The sequence below is a fragment of the Eleutherodactylus coqui genome, chromosome 12 (assembly GCF_035609145.1).
Source record: "Eleutherodactylus coqui strain aEleCoq1 chromosome 12, aEleCoq1.hap1, whole genome shotgun sequence".
Classification (NCBI taxonomy): domain Eukaryota; kingdom Metazoa; phylum Chordata; class Amphibia; order Anura; family Eleutherodactylidae; genus Eleutherodactylus; species Eleutherodactylus coqui.
Window position 1 is genome coordinate 107,178,701 of NC_089848.1, and position 17,351 is coordinate 107,196,051.

Sequence of the window (17,351 nt, forward strand, 5' to 3'; positions counted from 1 at the left end):
GAGATCTCTCCCATCATCTATTATACCGAGGACTGTAACAAGGGGGCGCTCTAATAACTATGTATAATATATCAGGGGTCAGTACAGAGATCTCTCCCATCATCTATTATACCCAGGACTGTAACAAGGGGGCGCTCTAAAAACTATTAATAGATATAAGAGGGGTCAGTACAGAGATCTCTCCCATCACCTATTATACCCAGGACTGTAACAAGGGGGCGCTCTAATAACTATGTATAATATATCAGAGGTCAGTACAGAGATCTCTCAAATCATCTATTATACCCAGGACTGTAACAAGGGGGCGCTCTAAAAACTATTAATAGATATAAGAGGAGTCAGTACAGAGATCTCTCCCATCATCTATTATACCGAGGACTGTAACAAGGGGGCGCTCTAATAACTATATATAATATATCAGGGGTCAGTACAGAGATCTCTCCCATCATCTATTATATCCAGGACTGTAACAAGGGGGCGCTCTAATACCTATGTATAGATATATCAGTGGTCAGTACAGAGATCTCTCCCATCATCCATTATACCGAGGACTGTAACAAGGGGGCGCTCTAATAACTATATATAATATATCAGGGGTCAGTACAGAGATCTCTCCCATCATCTATTATATCCAGGACTGTAACAAGGGGGCGCTCTAAAAACTATTAATAGATATATCAGGGTCAGTAGAGAGATCTCTACCATCATCCATTATACCGAGGACTGTAACAAGGGGGCGCTCTAATAACTATATATAATATATCAGGGGTCAGTACAGAGATCTCTCCCATCATCTATTATACCCAGGACTGTAACAAGGGGGCGCTCTAAAAACTATTAATAGATATAAGAGGGGTCAGTACAGAGATCTCTCCCATCACCTATTATACCCAGGACTGTAACAAGGGGGCGCTCTAATAACTATGTATAATATATCAGAGGTCAGTACAGAGATCTCTCAAATCATCTATTATACCCAGGACTGTAACAAGGGGGCGCTCTAAAAACTATTAATAGATATAAGAGGAGTCAGTACAGAGATCTCTCCCATCATCTATTATACCCAGGACTATAACAAGGGGGAACTCTAGTAACTATATATAGATAGATGATAGTAGAGATCTCTGTATTGTCCCCTGATATATCTATACATAGTTATTAGAGCGCCCCCTTGCTGCAGTCCTGGGTATTAGCTTGCTTGTGATAGTACGGTGCAGGACGTTATCTAAACCTATTAAAATCTTGTTCTCTTATCCACCCGTTTACAGCAAGCGATTTATCGTTTGAATGAGCGATCGATGTCAGATTCACCCATTCGCTCCTGCAGCCCGGCTCATCCAAAGGAGAGATTGTTGTAGAAGTGAGAACAACCGACCAATCGCCATGTAAACCGAGCGGTACGTGAACAAGGATGTCTGTAGAAAATGGATTCCGAATGAAAAGTCAACAATTTATCGCCCTCCATTTTTTTTGTTGGTTGCGTTTACACGGAATAGGTCGGCGCTGCACAAATAAAGGTGATTTACGCTCATTTGAATGATTTTTTGAACGACAATCATTCCGTGTAAAAGAGCCTTTATACAACAAAAACCATTGGAAAAGTAATGCAAAGTGTAAATAAACCACCTTTAGAGCGCAACGTAATATCAGGGCGCGTTGCGAAGAGTCCAGCTAAAGAAAACCGTATCTGTAGTATACTGAAAAGCAAAATCGCTCTCGCTGCTCCGGTTTTCTCTTTACATCAGCGGTCAGAAAACCAAAACTATATAAAAAAATAATTTGAGAAACCCCTTTAAGGTGACCTTCCCTAGCCGATGACCTCATCTCCCCATTACAGGAACGGCCGGGTTGGCTCAGCATTGGTTTTTCTTCCATTGGTAGAGGGGAGTAAGCAGCCGACTCCTGCGACAACTTACCTCCATGGAGAATGAAAGGACCAGCCGTTGGAGTTCAGCATGCCCCATCCTTCCTTCCCCCCTACATAAACAGCAGCAGTGCAGTCTTGCCAAAATCAGGGGGCTTGGGTGTCTTCTCCCTGATGTTTTCCAGCTCAGGCGGGATAGGAGTCACACGGAAGCTTGTCCTTAAAGGAGTTGTAGCAAATATGACTTTTGATCCAAGTCTGATCAGTGGAGGTCCCACAGATCTCCAGAACGGGTCCCATGTCACCTTTTCTTGTTACTGTGGGGTTTCTACACCCATTCGCAGTGACATCAGAGGGAGCAGAGCGGCAGTCGTCTTTGTGGGGCTACTCCATTGCAGTGGGGTCCACAAGAATATCTGAATGCAAGCCCTCCAGTATAGCCGTCCGGACCACTGAAAATAGGACTTCCAGTCCCCTCGATCTCCTCCTCACTGCTGGGGGTGCAGCATGCATGCAGTGCGGGGACACGGCCACCCCGAGTCCAGCCGACGATCCTGCACTATGCAATTTCCATTACTGCAAACAGAAGCCGATGAGCTCAGCGGTTTCCGTAAAATCGGCGTAGCTTGAAGTGCGTGCTGCGCTACTTGTGCAGCTCCCATTGAGTTCTATGGGAATTGAGAGCGCCCGGCCATCACATGATCAGTGGTGTTCCCATCACGGCCATCTGTGACCAAGGATGGGAAGACCGCTCCAGATCAGAAGTGCCTGGCCAAAGATCGCACAAGTGTCCTACTGCATCACGTCCGCATGCCAGGGAACGCGGTCGCATCATAACCGCAAGGAATACTTCTGTGCGTCACAAGGTGAGCGCATTCACTTCACATTACATGATGCATCGGCGTGTAACCCCACACCAAGAAAATTCACTCCCATTTTTGAAAGCGGCGCACAAGGTGTAAATACGGGGGAGCTGTGCCTGCGGGCGGTGCGGACCGCCGGGCTTTACGTTCTGGCTGCATCATTTCCACTCAAGCATTTTTCCATGGAAAGTGTCTTCCTTGCGAGCGCCAACCGCAGAGTCATCTGATGGAAGGAGGACGGGGGCGGCACGTGCGGCGGGCTGAGGGGGCCGGCCGTGAGACGGATTTTTAATCTCTCTTTCTGACATGATTACCGTCATAAACAACAGAAGAAGCTGAGCCGCATCTTGTGCACTTTCTGGGCAGCGACTGCCGCGCTCCAGCCGGAGACTTATGTGCCATATTGTCATTCCCAACATTACAAAGCAGCGAGGCCGCATCTCTCTGCAGAACAGTCCCAAGACTGCAGCGATGGACGCCGACGTAGGAACTGCTGACCTAGGAGTCACATGGGGTATGCAGGTCCTCGTGGCCCCCTGATGACATCATCACCCCTACAGGCAGGAGCGGCATCACATGAAGACGATGAGCTGATCCCTCAATGTAAATAGCAGCCATTAGTAGTGAACGGCCGCTGTGTTATATCAATGAGGAGGGGGGGGGGGGGGGGGGGGAGAAATCTGCTGCAGCCGCCCCGCTGTGAGCCGGCAATACTGCAGCAGCATGAAATTACACAATTCAAAATTAGCGCAGCAAAGTATTTGCCAATACACTCACAGCTGAAGATTTTACCGTTAACCATCGCAGGAGACATGTTTTTTCGCTTTTTCGTCCCCGCCTTCCACCAGCCACATCTTTATTTCGTTGGGGGGCGGGGGGGGGGGGGGGTTGTAGGACAAATTGTACTTTTAATGGAACCATTTAATGTAATATATAATGTTCAGGGGGAAAAAAACGTAAAATTTTTTTGTGACAAGAAAATGCAATTGCGCCATTTTTAGGGAGATTTTGTCTTAGAGCGTTCACAATACAGTAAAAATGACATGAACGTTGTTCTACGGGTCGGTACAATCAGAGCGATACCAAATCTATAGAGTTTTTAAAAAAAAAAAACACGTTTTTTTCGTATTTTAAAAAAGTAAAGTTACGGGTCTCAGAATCTATTTTTCCCCCCCGTCGATTAGGCTGCGAAGTCTGGAGGGTTTTTTATGGGGAAAAGTTTTTTTTTAACAAGTTATTTTTACAGTGAAAAAATATTAACTTTTTTTTTTTTTTACACTTTTCTTTGGACCCCACAGGGGGAATTGAACTTGCGATCATACGATCACTATATGCTGTAATACTTCAGTATCGCAGTATATAATGACCTTTGATGTTGCTTGCTAAGGGCAGGGCTTGATAGACATTATGCATGGCAGGTCTGGCGGCCTACAGTAGGCTCCTGGCTAGCCCCTTGGCACTATCTGATCACATGGAGAGGGGTACATGCAGCACGGCAAGAGATTCCCCCTCCGGCTGTTTAGACAAGTGATCAGCTTTGACTGTGGCATCGAAAGAGTTAATGGATGGCAGCTACTGGTGGCTGTCAGAAACAGATGACAGCCGCCGGGTATGGACTCGGCTCCGCCCAACATAAATTAACATGAGGGTGGGAGGAAGCTCGTCAGTGTGTCTGTGTAACAGTGTAAGGCCTCCAGCGCCCTGGCGTGTTGGGCTTTGTGTGCGGTTGGTATTAATCCATGCCTGTCGCACGGGCCCATTATAGCTTACGGGGGCCGCCCGCTGCTGTTCTTTCACATGGACCAATGGTTACGCACCAAAAAACTAAGCTGCGTTCGTCTGTAGGGCGGACAAGAAGCAGTACAAATATCAGTGCGCGGGCGTCCGCATGGCGAACAGCTGTCCGTGTGGCATCCCATGCAACCTACCCCTCTGGGGGCAACTCAGACACACGGCAAGTGTGTCAGAGACCTCAAAGGTACAGAAGAGGCGGAGCCGCAGGGGAGGACATGGCGCGACCATCACACCAGGAGGCTCCGCCCACTGCACAGGCATGGAGGGAGAATATCTTAGGCTCTGTTCACATCTGCGTTGGAGTCTCTGGCGCGGCGGCGGCACACGGCGGTCCAGCAGGCTGCACTATTATGCCAGGGAACATGCTGGGGGGCAAGAGAGACGCCGGACGGACCTCATCAATGGGTTGAAGCAAGGATCAGGAGAACAGAAAGTCTCAGAGATGAGCGAACTTAAGTCTGCAGGCCAAACGAAACCTTTCTGACTACAATACATCCAATCTACACCTGTAGCCACCTGGAGGGGTGTGGAGGTGGCCTCTACGTCACATTAAAGGGGTGGTACAACATAGACCGTGGCCATGGTTTTAAAAAAAACAAAAACCCGTGCCAAACCTGCCCGTAGGTTACGTGCGGTATTGCAGCTCAGCCGTATTCATTTCTATGGAGATGAGCCAGGCAGCCGGCAGCCACGGACGGACGGGCAGCCGGCAGCCACGGACGGACGGGCAGCCGGCAGCCACGTTTTACTAAATCCTGTAAAAGCCCTTTAAAATTTAGTTGGGTGGCTACAATATAGTGACGGCTCCACCGGGAAGAAGTCGCTTCAACTGCGCAGAAGAGATGAAAACTTACATGAAAGTATGAAAACATAATTCAGGATCATTCAAAAGAGGCGAACAATAAAAACGGATCACGCAGTTTCCTCGTAACAAAATCTTCCAATTCCATTTTATTTTACAATCGGTTTCCATCGTTCGGCGCCACGAGTTCTCGCACTTCTCCGCGCAGCCATATCTTCTTCACCAACTCAAACCGCACCTTAAAGTTTCTCTTTTTTCCTCCCAACAGGCACAATGAAATCTAGAAGTTTCTTCTGCAGTTTCGGCTTTCCCTAAAATCCACTGTACACATTAAATACCCCTCGGCTGGAGCCTTTTGATACTTCCAGTACCGAATGCGTAAAAGGTCTAACCGGCCAATAAAATCATCCCGTCTAAAAGTGCATCTAGTTGTGGAGGAGCGGCGGGTGCGACTGTACAGCGGCCATTATATACAACACGCCGAGCGGCTTTATACATCAGTGAAGGATCAGAAGAGCTGATGGCCGCAGGGACCAGAGGAGGCTGGGGAGAACTTCCCACTAAAAGCCATACAATAGATATATGGTGCAGGCCATGAACTAACCCTCTGACATTTAAAGGGGTTGTCCCGACCTCCGGATAAGTCATCAATAAGTAGGTTGTGGGGGTCTGGCCAACGGACCCCTGTCAAATTAAGCTATTTCCTAGGCTTGCATGTTTCTGCAACGAAGCGATATCTACAGGAAGCAGACGGCTCCGTTCTCACAGAAGTGGCCAGGCTTGGTATAGCAGACCATTGGCCTGAAATACCAAGCGTGGCCACTACAGTATGAAAGGGGCTGTCTGCTTCCTGCAAAATGCCAGTTCAGTACGAGGACACCAGCCCAGCGACAGCCGATCAGCAAGGCTTGATCAATAGACCTCCACCCATCAACTACTGATGTCTTAGCCTGAGGACAGGCCATTGGTGCAAAAATACTGATTGCAGCTTCTACAGAGGACTTAAAAAGGGCATGCCCAGTTATAAACTAATGGTGGCCTATAGGCCATCAACAGTAGATTGGGGAAGGTCCGACTTCAGGGACCCTCACATATCAGCTCTTCTCTGGGACTCTATGCTTATGTACTGAGCCGATGGCTGCAGGAAGCAGACAGCTCTGTTTTTACTACAGTGACCAGGCTTGGTATTCCAGGCATTGAAATAAATGAGAACTTTGCCTGTAATACCAAGCCTGACCACTGCAGGAAGAGCGGCACTGTTAGCTTCCTGTAGCGATCAGTTTAGTGCAAAAGAACAATGGTCCAGGTAACAGCGGATCAGCAGATGGCCTGGGCAACAGACCTCTGCCAATCTAATATTGATGACCTATGCTAAGGATACGGTATCACTGGTTTACAACTAGGCAACCCCTTTAATTAGGCTATGTTCACGTCTGCACTGGAAGTTGCACTTTGAGTCTCTTCCGCAGACCCCGCACAAAATACTGGAGGGCATGTCTGAAGCCAGACGGACCCAATGATAGGCAAAGGAGTCCGTCATGCTCTGGCACATACCGGACCCGGCCCTTCTGGTTCTTGTGTTGCTCTGTTCCTAGGATGGAGACGTACAAGGGAAAGCAACGGCAACCCGTAGGCGCCTGAACACCAAGCTTTATTTACAGGGCCGTGTGTTTGGCTATAATGGGACTTAAGGGGATCGGTCCTACCCAGCCCAATGAGGTGATATGCGGCCATAGAACCTTCCCCTTTAAATGCAGACCAAGAAACCATTCGGCACTCTGACAACCCCGAGAGAGGTCCAATGCAGCCATACTGGTTGTCACCCAGCTCTCCAGATGTCACAGTGACAACCCCAGGACTGGATACAGAAGTGCTCTAATACACAGTAATATCATGGAATACCCGACTATTACACACAATCAAAAGTCAGTTCAAGAAAATACGAGAATCCCGAGAGGATTTCAGTGGTTTCAATGGACACTATTAGTACTGCGCAGCTCGCGGCCAGACTGTTAGCGGTGCGACGGAGCAGCCTCTACTGACCGCCGACACCGAGAGACGCAAACGAGATGCAGCTTCACTACAAATGATTCACCACCAAGGATTGGCTTCAAACACTTCAGCGCAAGCAATAGAGATCAGCGGCTCGGAGCAGCGGCGTCAGATTAGTAGTTTTATCTTCCAGTCCCATCCAGTGTCGTCGGCAGACTTGCAGCTCTGTTAAGGAGAAAAAGCAACCGAATGCACAAAAACAATAAAAAATGATATAAAGAGTCACGAATGATATTCTCAATGCCAAGAGGAAGTCGCGTAAGTCCAAAACCGCATGAGATTTTTCTCTCCATCTTCATACAAGTGCAACGCGAGCGCAAAAAGGTTTGGTCCAAAACTAAAATCTCCGTCCTGCAAATAACAGGTCGTCCTTCAGAGTCGTCCAACCGAGAAATGTGATGTCAGCGGCTGAACACAGAGTTGTACTCAAGCAGGATCAGTTCTACGATCTGATTCTGATAGACAGTGTGAATGGCGATGTTGCCCGTCTCGTGCTCCGGCTTCAGTAACGTGGGGCCAAAGACAATTGCTAAACTTTGAACGTTCATTCTGTTCTTTTCTCCAGTATCCACAACGCTGCGAAGACAAAAAAATATAAGAATTAGTCATAGTCACAGCTCACCTCCTCCCCTCGCTGCAGACAGGATTACAGTGAGAGGTGATGCCTCTATAGAGATAACACAGGACCCACCATTCACAATAGTCACAGCTCACCTCCTCCTCCCCCTGTACAGGCAGGATTACACTGAGAGGAGTAATCACATTCACAATAGGTTAAAGCTCACCTCCTCCCCTGCCAGGCAAGAGGGCAACAACCGCCACTTCCCCTTCCCCCTCCGGCCCGGTACAGGCAAGACGGCCTCCGCCCCGGCCCGGTACAGGCAAGACGGCCTCCGCCCCGGTACAGGCAAGACGGCCTCCGCCCCGGCCCGGTACAGGCAAGACGGCCTCCGCCCCGGCCCGGTACAGGCAAGACGGCCTCCGCCTCGGCCCGGTACAGGCAAGACGGCCTCCGCCTCTGCCCGGTACAGGCAAGACGGCCTCCGCCTCGGCCCGGTACAGGCAAGACGGCCTCCGCCTCGGCCCGGTACAGGCAAGACGGCCTCCGCCTCACCCCTTCCCGCCAGGTACAGGTGGAATGTAAACGTGTGTCAGTATTTAGTTTTAATTAGTGAACTACAGGTAAAACATCCCCTTTAATTACAACCCACCTACTGCGCTCCTCTGTGTGTTATACAAGTTGTGGTTTATCACATGATAAATCTCTGGATGAGCGACGTGTGAGTGAGATAAGCGGCACGCAACGGGCGGCGGACGATCGGCATTCTACTGGAGGTTCTTTCCCGTCCGGCGATTCTCGGCTTCCAAAATCCCAGCCAAGAAAACAGCCGAGCTCAGCGGAACGCAAGAAAACACACAGAAATCCACATCCACCTGCGCTCCTCGCTGTCTACTCACTGCTTCAGATGCTTGAACAGCGCCTGCATCGTGTCCTGGTTCGGCTTTGGCAACTGCTTAATTAAATCTCTGACGCCCGGAACGCGGAGCTTCGCCTCTTGTTCTGGGAAGACGGAGAGGAAAAGGTTACTAGCAAAGTCCTAAAACTGCTACAACTACAGACATGGACTGCAGTGCATATTATATATATACACATACACACTAATATACACACTAATATTTTATATACACACACACGTGTGTGTGAAGGCCATCACGAACTGACTGACTGGCCACTAATTCTCTAACTTCCTACTGTTGTACAAACATGAAATTTGGCACAACCATTCTTTAGGTCCTAAATAAGAAAAGTAAATGGGTCACAAGTTGATGATAAAAGATGTGATATGGAGGGCATGGAGGCTATAGTACCCAGTTGTATCCAAGCTAGAGGTGGTACAAGATGTGATATGGGTGCATGGGGGCTTTAGTACCTTGTTGTACCACCAGTACCTTGGATACGAGATGTGATACAGGTGGGCATGGAGGCTCTAGTACCCTGTTGTACCACCTGTAGCTTAAATACAAGATGTGATACGGGTGGGCATGGAGGCTCTAGTACCCTGTTGTACCACCTCTAGCTTGGATACAAGATGTGATATGGGAGGGCATCCCAATAATGCGCCCCTCTCAGACTCTGGTAACGGGGTGAAATCTCTTCTCTGCGTCGTGGAGGCGTCTAGTGGTAAACAAGCGCCTCACAAGGGGAAGAAGAGGTCACTACATACAAGGAGCCTCCGAGAGCCTCTTATAGGCCAAGGGAGGAACCACTTCTAGGGCCTCCGGTGACCGTTCATCTAATCACCACAACTCTCATATACAGATCTGCCTGAGATGGAACTGCAGGACGGGGTCTGCAGCAGAACAAAAACTTTTTCGGAGGGATTGACTTTTTTTTTACCTTCATGTGTATTATATACTCACACATTTGTTATATGGTCCATATAAAAGAAGCTTTATACTCTATTCTGCAGTGCCCTCTAGTGGCCACAGTAAGGAACCACCAATAAAATCTCAGGACAGGCAAAATCTCTTTTTCAACCAGAGTTTGGAGGGCGCACGAGGTCATCTGTTTGCAATATGAGCAGTAACATACTCCGCTATCATGGCCTGAATGCATCACATAACAAGCGCACTAGGGTCTGATAAATAGTTGTAGAGCTGGTGGGTGAAGGCTCCAGTACAGCAGATATACACCCATCTACTGCGACATCAGGGGGCTACAGGGTGGGATTACACGGAGGACCGCTGTTGTAGAAGATTGCAGCGACCACCTCTTATCATTTGCATATCTCAGGCTCGGTCCCAATCAGCGTCACGGTTTCCATCATAAACGGAAACCACAAAGCACTGCAAGATGTTTTCCACAAGGGAAATAAGTGACGTTGGATGAACCGCAGCGCCCTCTAATGGAATCCTTTGGGCTCCACCGCTATCTGTTGGTTTTATGGAATAAAGAGTGCTGCACGCACAGTTATTCGTTCCATCAATCTGCAACAGAGGCTCACCATCAATATCCGGCCAGAAGAGGTCCATCATTTGGGACTCCCACCAGTCATCTGCTTGGAGAGACTGTGGCACTCGGGTGGGCTCCGAGACCCCCTTCACGTCCCTCAGCCTGAGAACAGCTGGGATTGAGCTGCTATTACATTGCAAGGCGTTGTTCCTGCAGCCTTCCAGCATCAGATTAGCAGGGGTCCCCACTGATCAGATACTGATGACATGTCCTGAACATGGGTCATCGGAAAACTCCTTTAAAGGGGTTGTCTAACTACAAACCACTGATGGCCATCAAGAGTAGATTGGTGAGTTTTCCCCGCCGAGACCCCTGTGATCAGCTGCTCACCAGGCCAGTGCGAGAGAACATTGTAGGTATAGAAAGGAATGGTATATCCACCTGTAATACCAAGCCTGGCCACTGCAGCAGAAACGGAGCTGTCTGCTTGCGGCAATAATCAGCTCTGTGCATCAGCGCAGCAGCCTGGCAGGTCCTGGGTGGCAGGCGCCAGCTGACCCACTATTGTTGGCCTAACCCGCAGAAAGGCCATCATTAGTTTCACAACTGGACAACCTCTTTAATGGAGCTTCTGACACAGATATGACTAAAGCCGTAGAACATGACATCCCAGGGTTAAAAATGGTGAGAGCGAATGTGCGCAATCCTGCTGAGCGCCAGCTCCGTACTTACTGATGGCATTCACAAAGTCATTGAAATGGTTGAAGGTGAAGAGCGGCTCCGGCAGCTCCCGGAAGAACATCTTCAGCGCTCCGGTGATGACATGGATGTCCTCCCACTTACTGTCATTCAGGTCCAGCTTCTCGTCTGCGGCAAAAAGACACAAAACGTGGTAAAACGCACGGGTCACGTGCGACCGGAGCTGACAGTGACTAGCATCTGCGGTAGTTGGGAAAACAGATCCCGTGTGGATGTGATCAGGCAGGGGACCCCTAAATCCATGGAGAGACTACAAATCCCAGCATTCCACAGGCTGACAAAGGGATGACGGGACTGGAGGGTTCAGCTGACCCTGGACTTACCGTGCGTCACTGCGAATCGGAGCTTCTGTATGACGGCGAGGTTCCCGCTGACTCGGTACAAGCCATCGACATCCAGACCTAAAAGACATAAAGAAACCCCGTGTCTCGTCGCGGTCGCCGCTTGTAGCAAAATACATCTGCATCCCCGAGAATGTGTAACGAGCGCCAAACAAGAAGATTGGCGCACGTTTCTCTGGCCTTCAGAGGCCAGCTCCGCATGTACAGGCGAAGTACGATCATTCGCGCAGTCCCTCGTCCCCCGCGCTATTTCATCGCTGTCAGCAGCAATACCCCATTTAACCCCTCACTGACGCGGCTTATTTTGGTCCTAGGGATGCAACGATTTTGGGGGGATTTTCATCTCCACTTTTCAAAAGTGGTACATTTTTTATATTACCGATGACGCGGTCGCATGACGGCTTGTTTTTTGCGCGGCGAGTTGTAGTTTTTATTGGTACTACTTTTGGGTACATATAATGTATTGTATAAGCTTTAGCAATTTTTTGGGAGGGCCAGGAGAAAAAAAAAACCAAAAAAAAAAAACCGCATTCAATCTGCCGTGTGGCATAAATGACAGGAGACATTTTTTCTGTAAAATATATAAAATGCTTTGAATTGCTGCGTTCAAAGCCCCAGAGCGTTTTTCCTCTTCCATGGGCGGAGCTCTGCGGGGGCTTGTTTTTTTTAGGTTTTTATATGTTTAGGATATATATGTCCCCCCAATAAATGTGACGAGCAAGGGATTTTACGGTAAGTAACAACAATCCCGTTTTCTCGTCTGTCATTGGAGGACCACGACGACCGCGGACGTTCTAGAGCCGTACCCAAGGGGTGGGCTAGACTAGATGGTGACTAGCCTGTTTCCAGCCCGACAAGCCCACCGGCGGCCGGCAGTAACGCTTTCTGTACGGAAGAGATAATGACGGCTGGAAGGGTTCGCGCTACTAGAAAGAGACACATTATTAGGGTGGTATTAATTAGGAGGGGGAGGCACATTCTACCCGGTCATTACAGATTTTATTGCAATGGGAGGAAATTAAAGTTATAATGAAATGACAGCAAGCAGAGATCTTGAAAACCCGCGAGGAGCGAACATAGATGGCATATCGGAATAAGTTTTGTTTATTGAAATTGGAATATTCATTGAGTCCCTGTAAAATGAAGTCGGGCGACTTCCTGACACACTTGGTCACTGAATTCCTCGTGATGTTCAATATTTTTGTTTGCTGTCTGTGAATGGCAACACATTTGGTTATATCAGGAGTGCGAAGGACACGATCAGTGTGGGTTTATTACAGAGAGTCCCAGAAGCCTCTTGGATGGGTCACCAATATCTGATCGGTGGGAGTCCAACTCTCATCAGGTATTGTTCAGACCCCGGCTTGGGACTCCCATTTCCAGGTATGATGCCGCACATCCGGTTGTGGCTGTGCCTGGTACTGCAGCTCTGTCCTATGTACATATATTACATACCGTGTGCTTCTATATGGTCGATGCACATTTTCACAAATTTTGGCACTGTAGTGTTTTCTCTTTGACAGAGACTGGCCAGGCTGGAGCCGAAGACGGGATCTGCAAACAGAAACACACAAGGATCACTATTGATTGGCTTACGGCGCTGGGACCGATAGTCGGGTCAGCGACTGCAGGAGTGCTGGCGTCACCAATAAGGTCGTCAGCGCTCCTACAGAGCGTTTACACTGAAAGACATTGCTGGCTTCACGCTTAACGCTTCCCCTTCTATGTGAAGCGCTGAGCGTTTACACGCGGCGAGAAGCCTGTGATCCAGTGATTGGTTTTTTGACAAACGGAACTCAGTGCTAATCAACCACGAACAAATAGTGAGATTTTTTTTGCGTTTACACTTAACGATTATCGCTCAAATTCATTCATTTGAACCATTAATCAGCAAGTAGGAGGCGAGACGCTCTTGTGAGACAATTCACTCGGGGGTCGAAAAGCCCACATCTTTCACCAAACGCAACGCTGGCACTCACTGACCAGCACCAAAACACAGAGCCCCCTAGGAGCTGCTCTGTCAGCCACACACATTCAGCCTCCCACAGACCAGCTTTCTGTGTCCCGCTGCTGGCCTGTCTGTTATGGCGCTTCTACACAGCGATTTCATAGTCCACATTTTTGTGCGTTGCGAGAGACGCAAAACTCACATGGAAATAAAACTCATTATTTGCAAGGGGTTTCTTCACATGTGCGATGCTCTCTGGCCGGACTCTTCCTGTCTTGCAGCTTGATGTATTTTTGCATTATGTGATTTTCTTCTTTGACTAATTGAACAACATGATATTTTCGAGCATGCTTTTTACGGGCGTGAAAATCGCAAGTGAAAGGATAGGATTAGAGATGAGCGAGCATCGCTCTTCTCGAGTAACGGCTTACTGGTCCGAGCAGGCTTGGGGGGGGGGGGGGGGGGGGGGGGGGGAGGTGAGCAGGGGGTAGCGGGGAGGAGAGAGAGAGATCTCTCTCTCGCTACCCCCCGCTAACACCCACCTCCCCACGTGCCTGCTCGGACCAGTAAGCAGTTACACGATAAGAGCGATGCTCGCTCATCTCTAGATATGATGCGTTTTTCTTGCAAATCGCTTCGCAGCGGCAGAACTTTTCCAAGTCTAAAACAAACTTAGCCAACTCCACATCAGGGAAGCAGGATGATAAAGGCCCTTCTATATGGGACGATCATCATTGAGCGTTGTTCCCATTCCCACGCTCTCGCGGGTATTTAAGCCATAGTTGTCCCATGTAAATACATGCGGGAAGCTGAACCCCGCTCCGTGTGGTGTACGCAGCAGCGGGTCACTGCTGAACGACTGTCTGCTTGCAGTGAATGGAGGCGGGCGGGGAAAGAGCGCTGTCCGGCCACCCCGCCTCCATGCGATCCAGCTATATTCCAGCGAGCCTCACTGGGACGTGCGGTTGGGCTTCATTTGCCTGACAACTTGTCCCGTGTAAATGGAGCTTTAGTCGCATGTATAGAAAGCGCCGCACATTGTAATCCCTGAAGGCAACCGATGCAGCACGTTAAGCTGGCCGACGGCGCTGGCACAGGGTTAGCTGCGCAGCGAGCGGCTAGAACGGAGGTTCACGCTTCTAGTGGTCGCCCCCGTATGCTTCATCCTGATGCATCAGCTCTGCGGTTTCGCCCGACGTTTCTCAGTGGGAAGGAGAGATTTTCCCTGATTGATTTTGTCTATTTGAAGAAAATTAGCGCGGTATAAAAAGATGGCCGCAACGGATTACAGCCAGAAGTTCTGCGCTCAACTACACAGAGTTAATAGTGTCATATTGTTCAATGCGCATGTCCTAGAGGTCAGATGCTCCAATGTGTCATACATCAAGGAGCTTACCCCCCATAGTGGGTCACTGATGGGTAGTGATGTCACTACTGGAACCACCAATCACAAGAATGGCTGGCCCGAAGGTCTCCAACTGAAAGGAGCAGCGCACGGCCTCAGTCACTTCAATGGGACTGCCAACCCATTAATTCACCCCGCTCTCATGGTTGGTAGGGCTCTCAGCAGTCACATTAGTTGTCCCCTACTGAGTGGATATTTTTTATGGACAGCTCCTTTAAAGGGGCATTCCAGGCTTTAACTGATGACCGATCCTCTGGCTAGGTCATCAGTAGTTGATGGACGAGGGTCTACCACTGAGGACCCCTCTGTCCATTAGCTGATCACCCGGCCCGCTGTCAGTGCAGCAGGCCGCACATCATCATCAGTGGGAACACATGCGAGCACCGCATTGCCCCAATGCTTTCTGCTCCTCTCAGGGTCCGGACGCCACTTCCTGTCCCGAGCAACGCGGCGCTCCCACTTCCTCCTCTGATCACTGACAGCGGGTTGGGCAATCAGCTGATGGATGAGGTCCCGAGCGGTGGACCCCGTCCATCAACTACTCATGTCCTATGCTGAGGTTCTCCTTGGAAGGCTCCAAACTCCTGACGCATGTCCCCAGCAAATACTGAGGAAGGGGCTTTGTAGCCGTGAAACACGTCTATATGCTGGTTAGGCAGCAGCGAAGTTAAGCAAACTTTGCCTTGTGTACTTTCATATGTTCCCAGGCTGCACCTTAATCCCAGTTTTATTAACCTTCCTGGTGCCTATTGTCCACCCTGAAGGCTGTGGCGGGTCCGTGGTGTTGGCTGCAGTACAGAGAACGCTCTGCCATAAAGGATGCAGTCTACACACCCCACGGAGGATCTAGTCCCCCGCCTTCATTCTTGTCTGGGTTGCTCCACTTTGCCGCATGTGAATGACAGTAAATGAGCCCCAATTGTCGACCAGCACTCCTTCCAACAAGCTGATCCTCAGGCCTTGAGCGCGTTACCTTTAATGTAGCCCTTCTCACGAACCGCCTGCATTGTTGGACGCCTTGTAAGAAACTTCTTTAACTTTGTTTTGGTCTTCTTCTGCTCTGCATTATCAATGGACGTCTGCTTGATGGCTGAAGATACAAACACACCAAATATTAGAGTGACTTCCTAACGGCAGAGAGTGCGGTGTGAACGCGTCCCTCCGAGAGGACTTACAGCGATTCTTCTTGGAATCGTGATCCTTCTCCTTCTCGTGTTTATCTTTGCCCACTTTCTCTACCGGGGAGTCGGGAACGTTCTCCTCATTGGGCTCCTCAGACTCCAGAATCTGAAGGAAGAGACAACAAATACATTTATTATGTCATCAAATCAATGTAACGCCGGATGTAATATAGCGAACTGCGCCAGACATCAGCGATGAGAGCCAACAGCCCCGCCCCCTGATCAACGCCTGACGACCGCCATTTTGTTTAGGATTACCTTACAGTAAGGTAGAGCATTATTAGGAATTGCAGCTTTTACTGTATCCCACAGCTGCAATCACAGTTCTGCACGCTTAGTGACAATCACCCCAAAGCAGTAGAGGCCATGAACACTACTCTGCCAGGAAGTGCAAATCGGGGGATCTCTGTGCCGACACTGAACAAGCAGGAAACGCAGCCGCGAAGCCTGCAGAGTTGTATATACTGGCAGTTATGGGGCGGCTCTGAACCGCAGCCTCCTGACAGACTACAGCGCTTCCCAACATCTATCAGTACCTGGCACAGAGGGCAGCTGTATAAATTCCTATGCGCTGAGCGCCCCCTAGTGGTGGCTGCAGGAAGCCAGTCGGATCAGCTCTAGAGTGAAGATAAGCAGAGAGACAGAGCTGTATGCCGCAGTTTCAGGAGTGTATTTATGCCAGCGGTGGGGCAAATACATTAAAAATCTGGGGTTCAGACTAAATACCCCATTTATGAAGTTGGAAATGCTTCATTGGGTGCAGAAGTGAATGGAGCTGAAGAGCAACACCAGACGACCATCTGCTGGGCCTCCTGCTGAAGACACATCAACAACTAACTGGTTCTGATCAGGACATATATAGAGCCGCCGTACCGGGATGCCGATGGTGGTGCAGAGCGCCGAGTACCATTCTTTAATCATACTGTCATTTTCAGTCTGTATGAGGAGCTCCGTCCCCGAGGAGGTCTTCAGCTGTAGGAGAGAAAGAGCAGGAGATACTCATCACATGTCACGGTGCTAATGGATGCGAGACCCCCTGAGCGAGGGCAGACGATGTGTGTGATGCCTTCATAGCCCCTACAAGGCTTCGTTGTCCACGTTCTGTTAGTTTATGAGGTCCCTGAACGTGGCGGCACGGCACACACCGGATGGCTTACATCTCCCAATAACATGGCCAACAGTGGAAGGCCCAGAAGCTGCGATGACCGTACTGACCGTACCCCCCCCGCCAGACCCTGTTGTCAGCTCCACACCTGGTGACATCCCACCGCCAGCCCCCATTGTCGGCTCTACACCTGGTGACATCCCCCCACCAGACCCCGTTTTTAGCTCTACACCTGGTGACATACCCCCACCAGACCCCGTTGTCAGCTCTACACCTGGTGACAT

The 17,351-nt window shown here is 49.5% G+C and overlaps 1 protein-coding gene across 8 annotated transcripts in view; it reads right to left on the minus strand.

Moving 5' to 3' along the window:
- Positions 1 to 5,441: 5,441 nt before the first annotated feature.
- Positions 5,442 to 17,351, minus strand: part of ARHGAP12 (Rho GTPase activating protein 12) — a 65,943-nt gene continuing 54,033 nt past the window's right edge. For all 8 annotated transcript variants that reach the window (XM_066584978.1, XM_066584977.1, XM_066584976.1 and 5 more), the window contains 8 exons: positions 16,836 to 16,934; positions 15,957 to 16,068; positions 15,755 to 15,871; positions 12,884 to 12,982; positions 11,411 to 11,488; positions 11,061 to 11,195; positions 8,834 to 8,936; positions 5,442 to 7,951 (listed from right to left, as the gene is read on the minus strand). In XM_066584978.1, the coding sequence (XP_066441075.1) occupies positions 7,777 to 7,951; positions 8,834 to 8,936; positions 11,061 to 11,195; positions 11,411 to 11,488; positions 12,884 to 12,982; positions 15,755 to 15,871; positions 15,957 to 16,068; positions 16,836 to 16,934 (918 nt within the window). In that variant the 3' untranslated portion in view covers positions 5,442 to 7,776. The remainder of the gene's footprint in view (positions 7,952 to 8,833; positions 8,937 to 11,060; positions 11,196 to 11,410; positions 11,489 to 12,883; positions 12,983 to 15,754; positions 15,872 to 15,956; positions 16,069 to 16,835; positions 16,935 to 17,351) is intronic.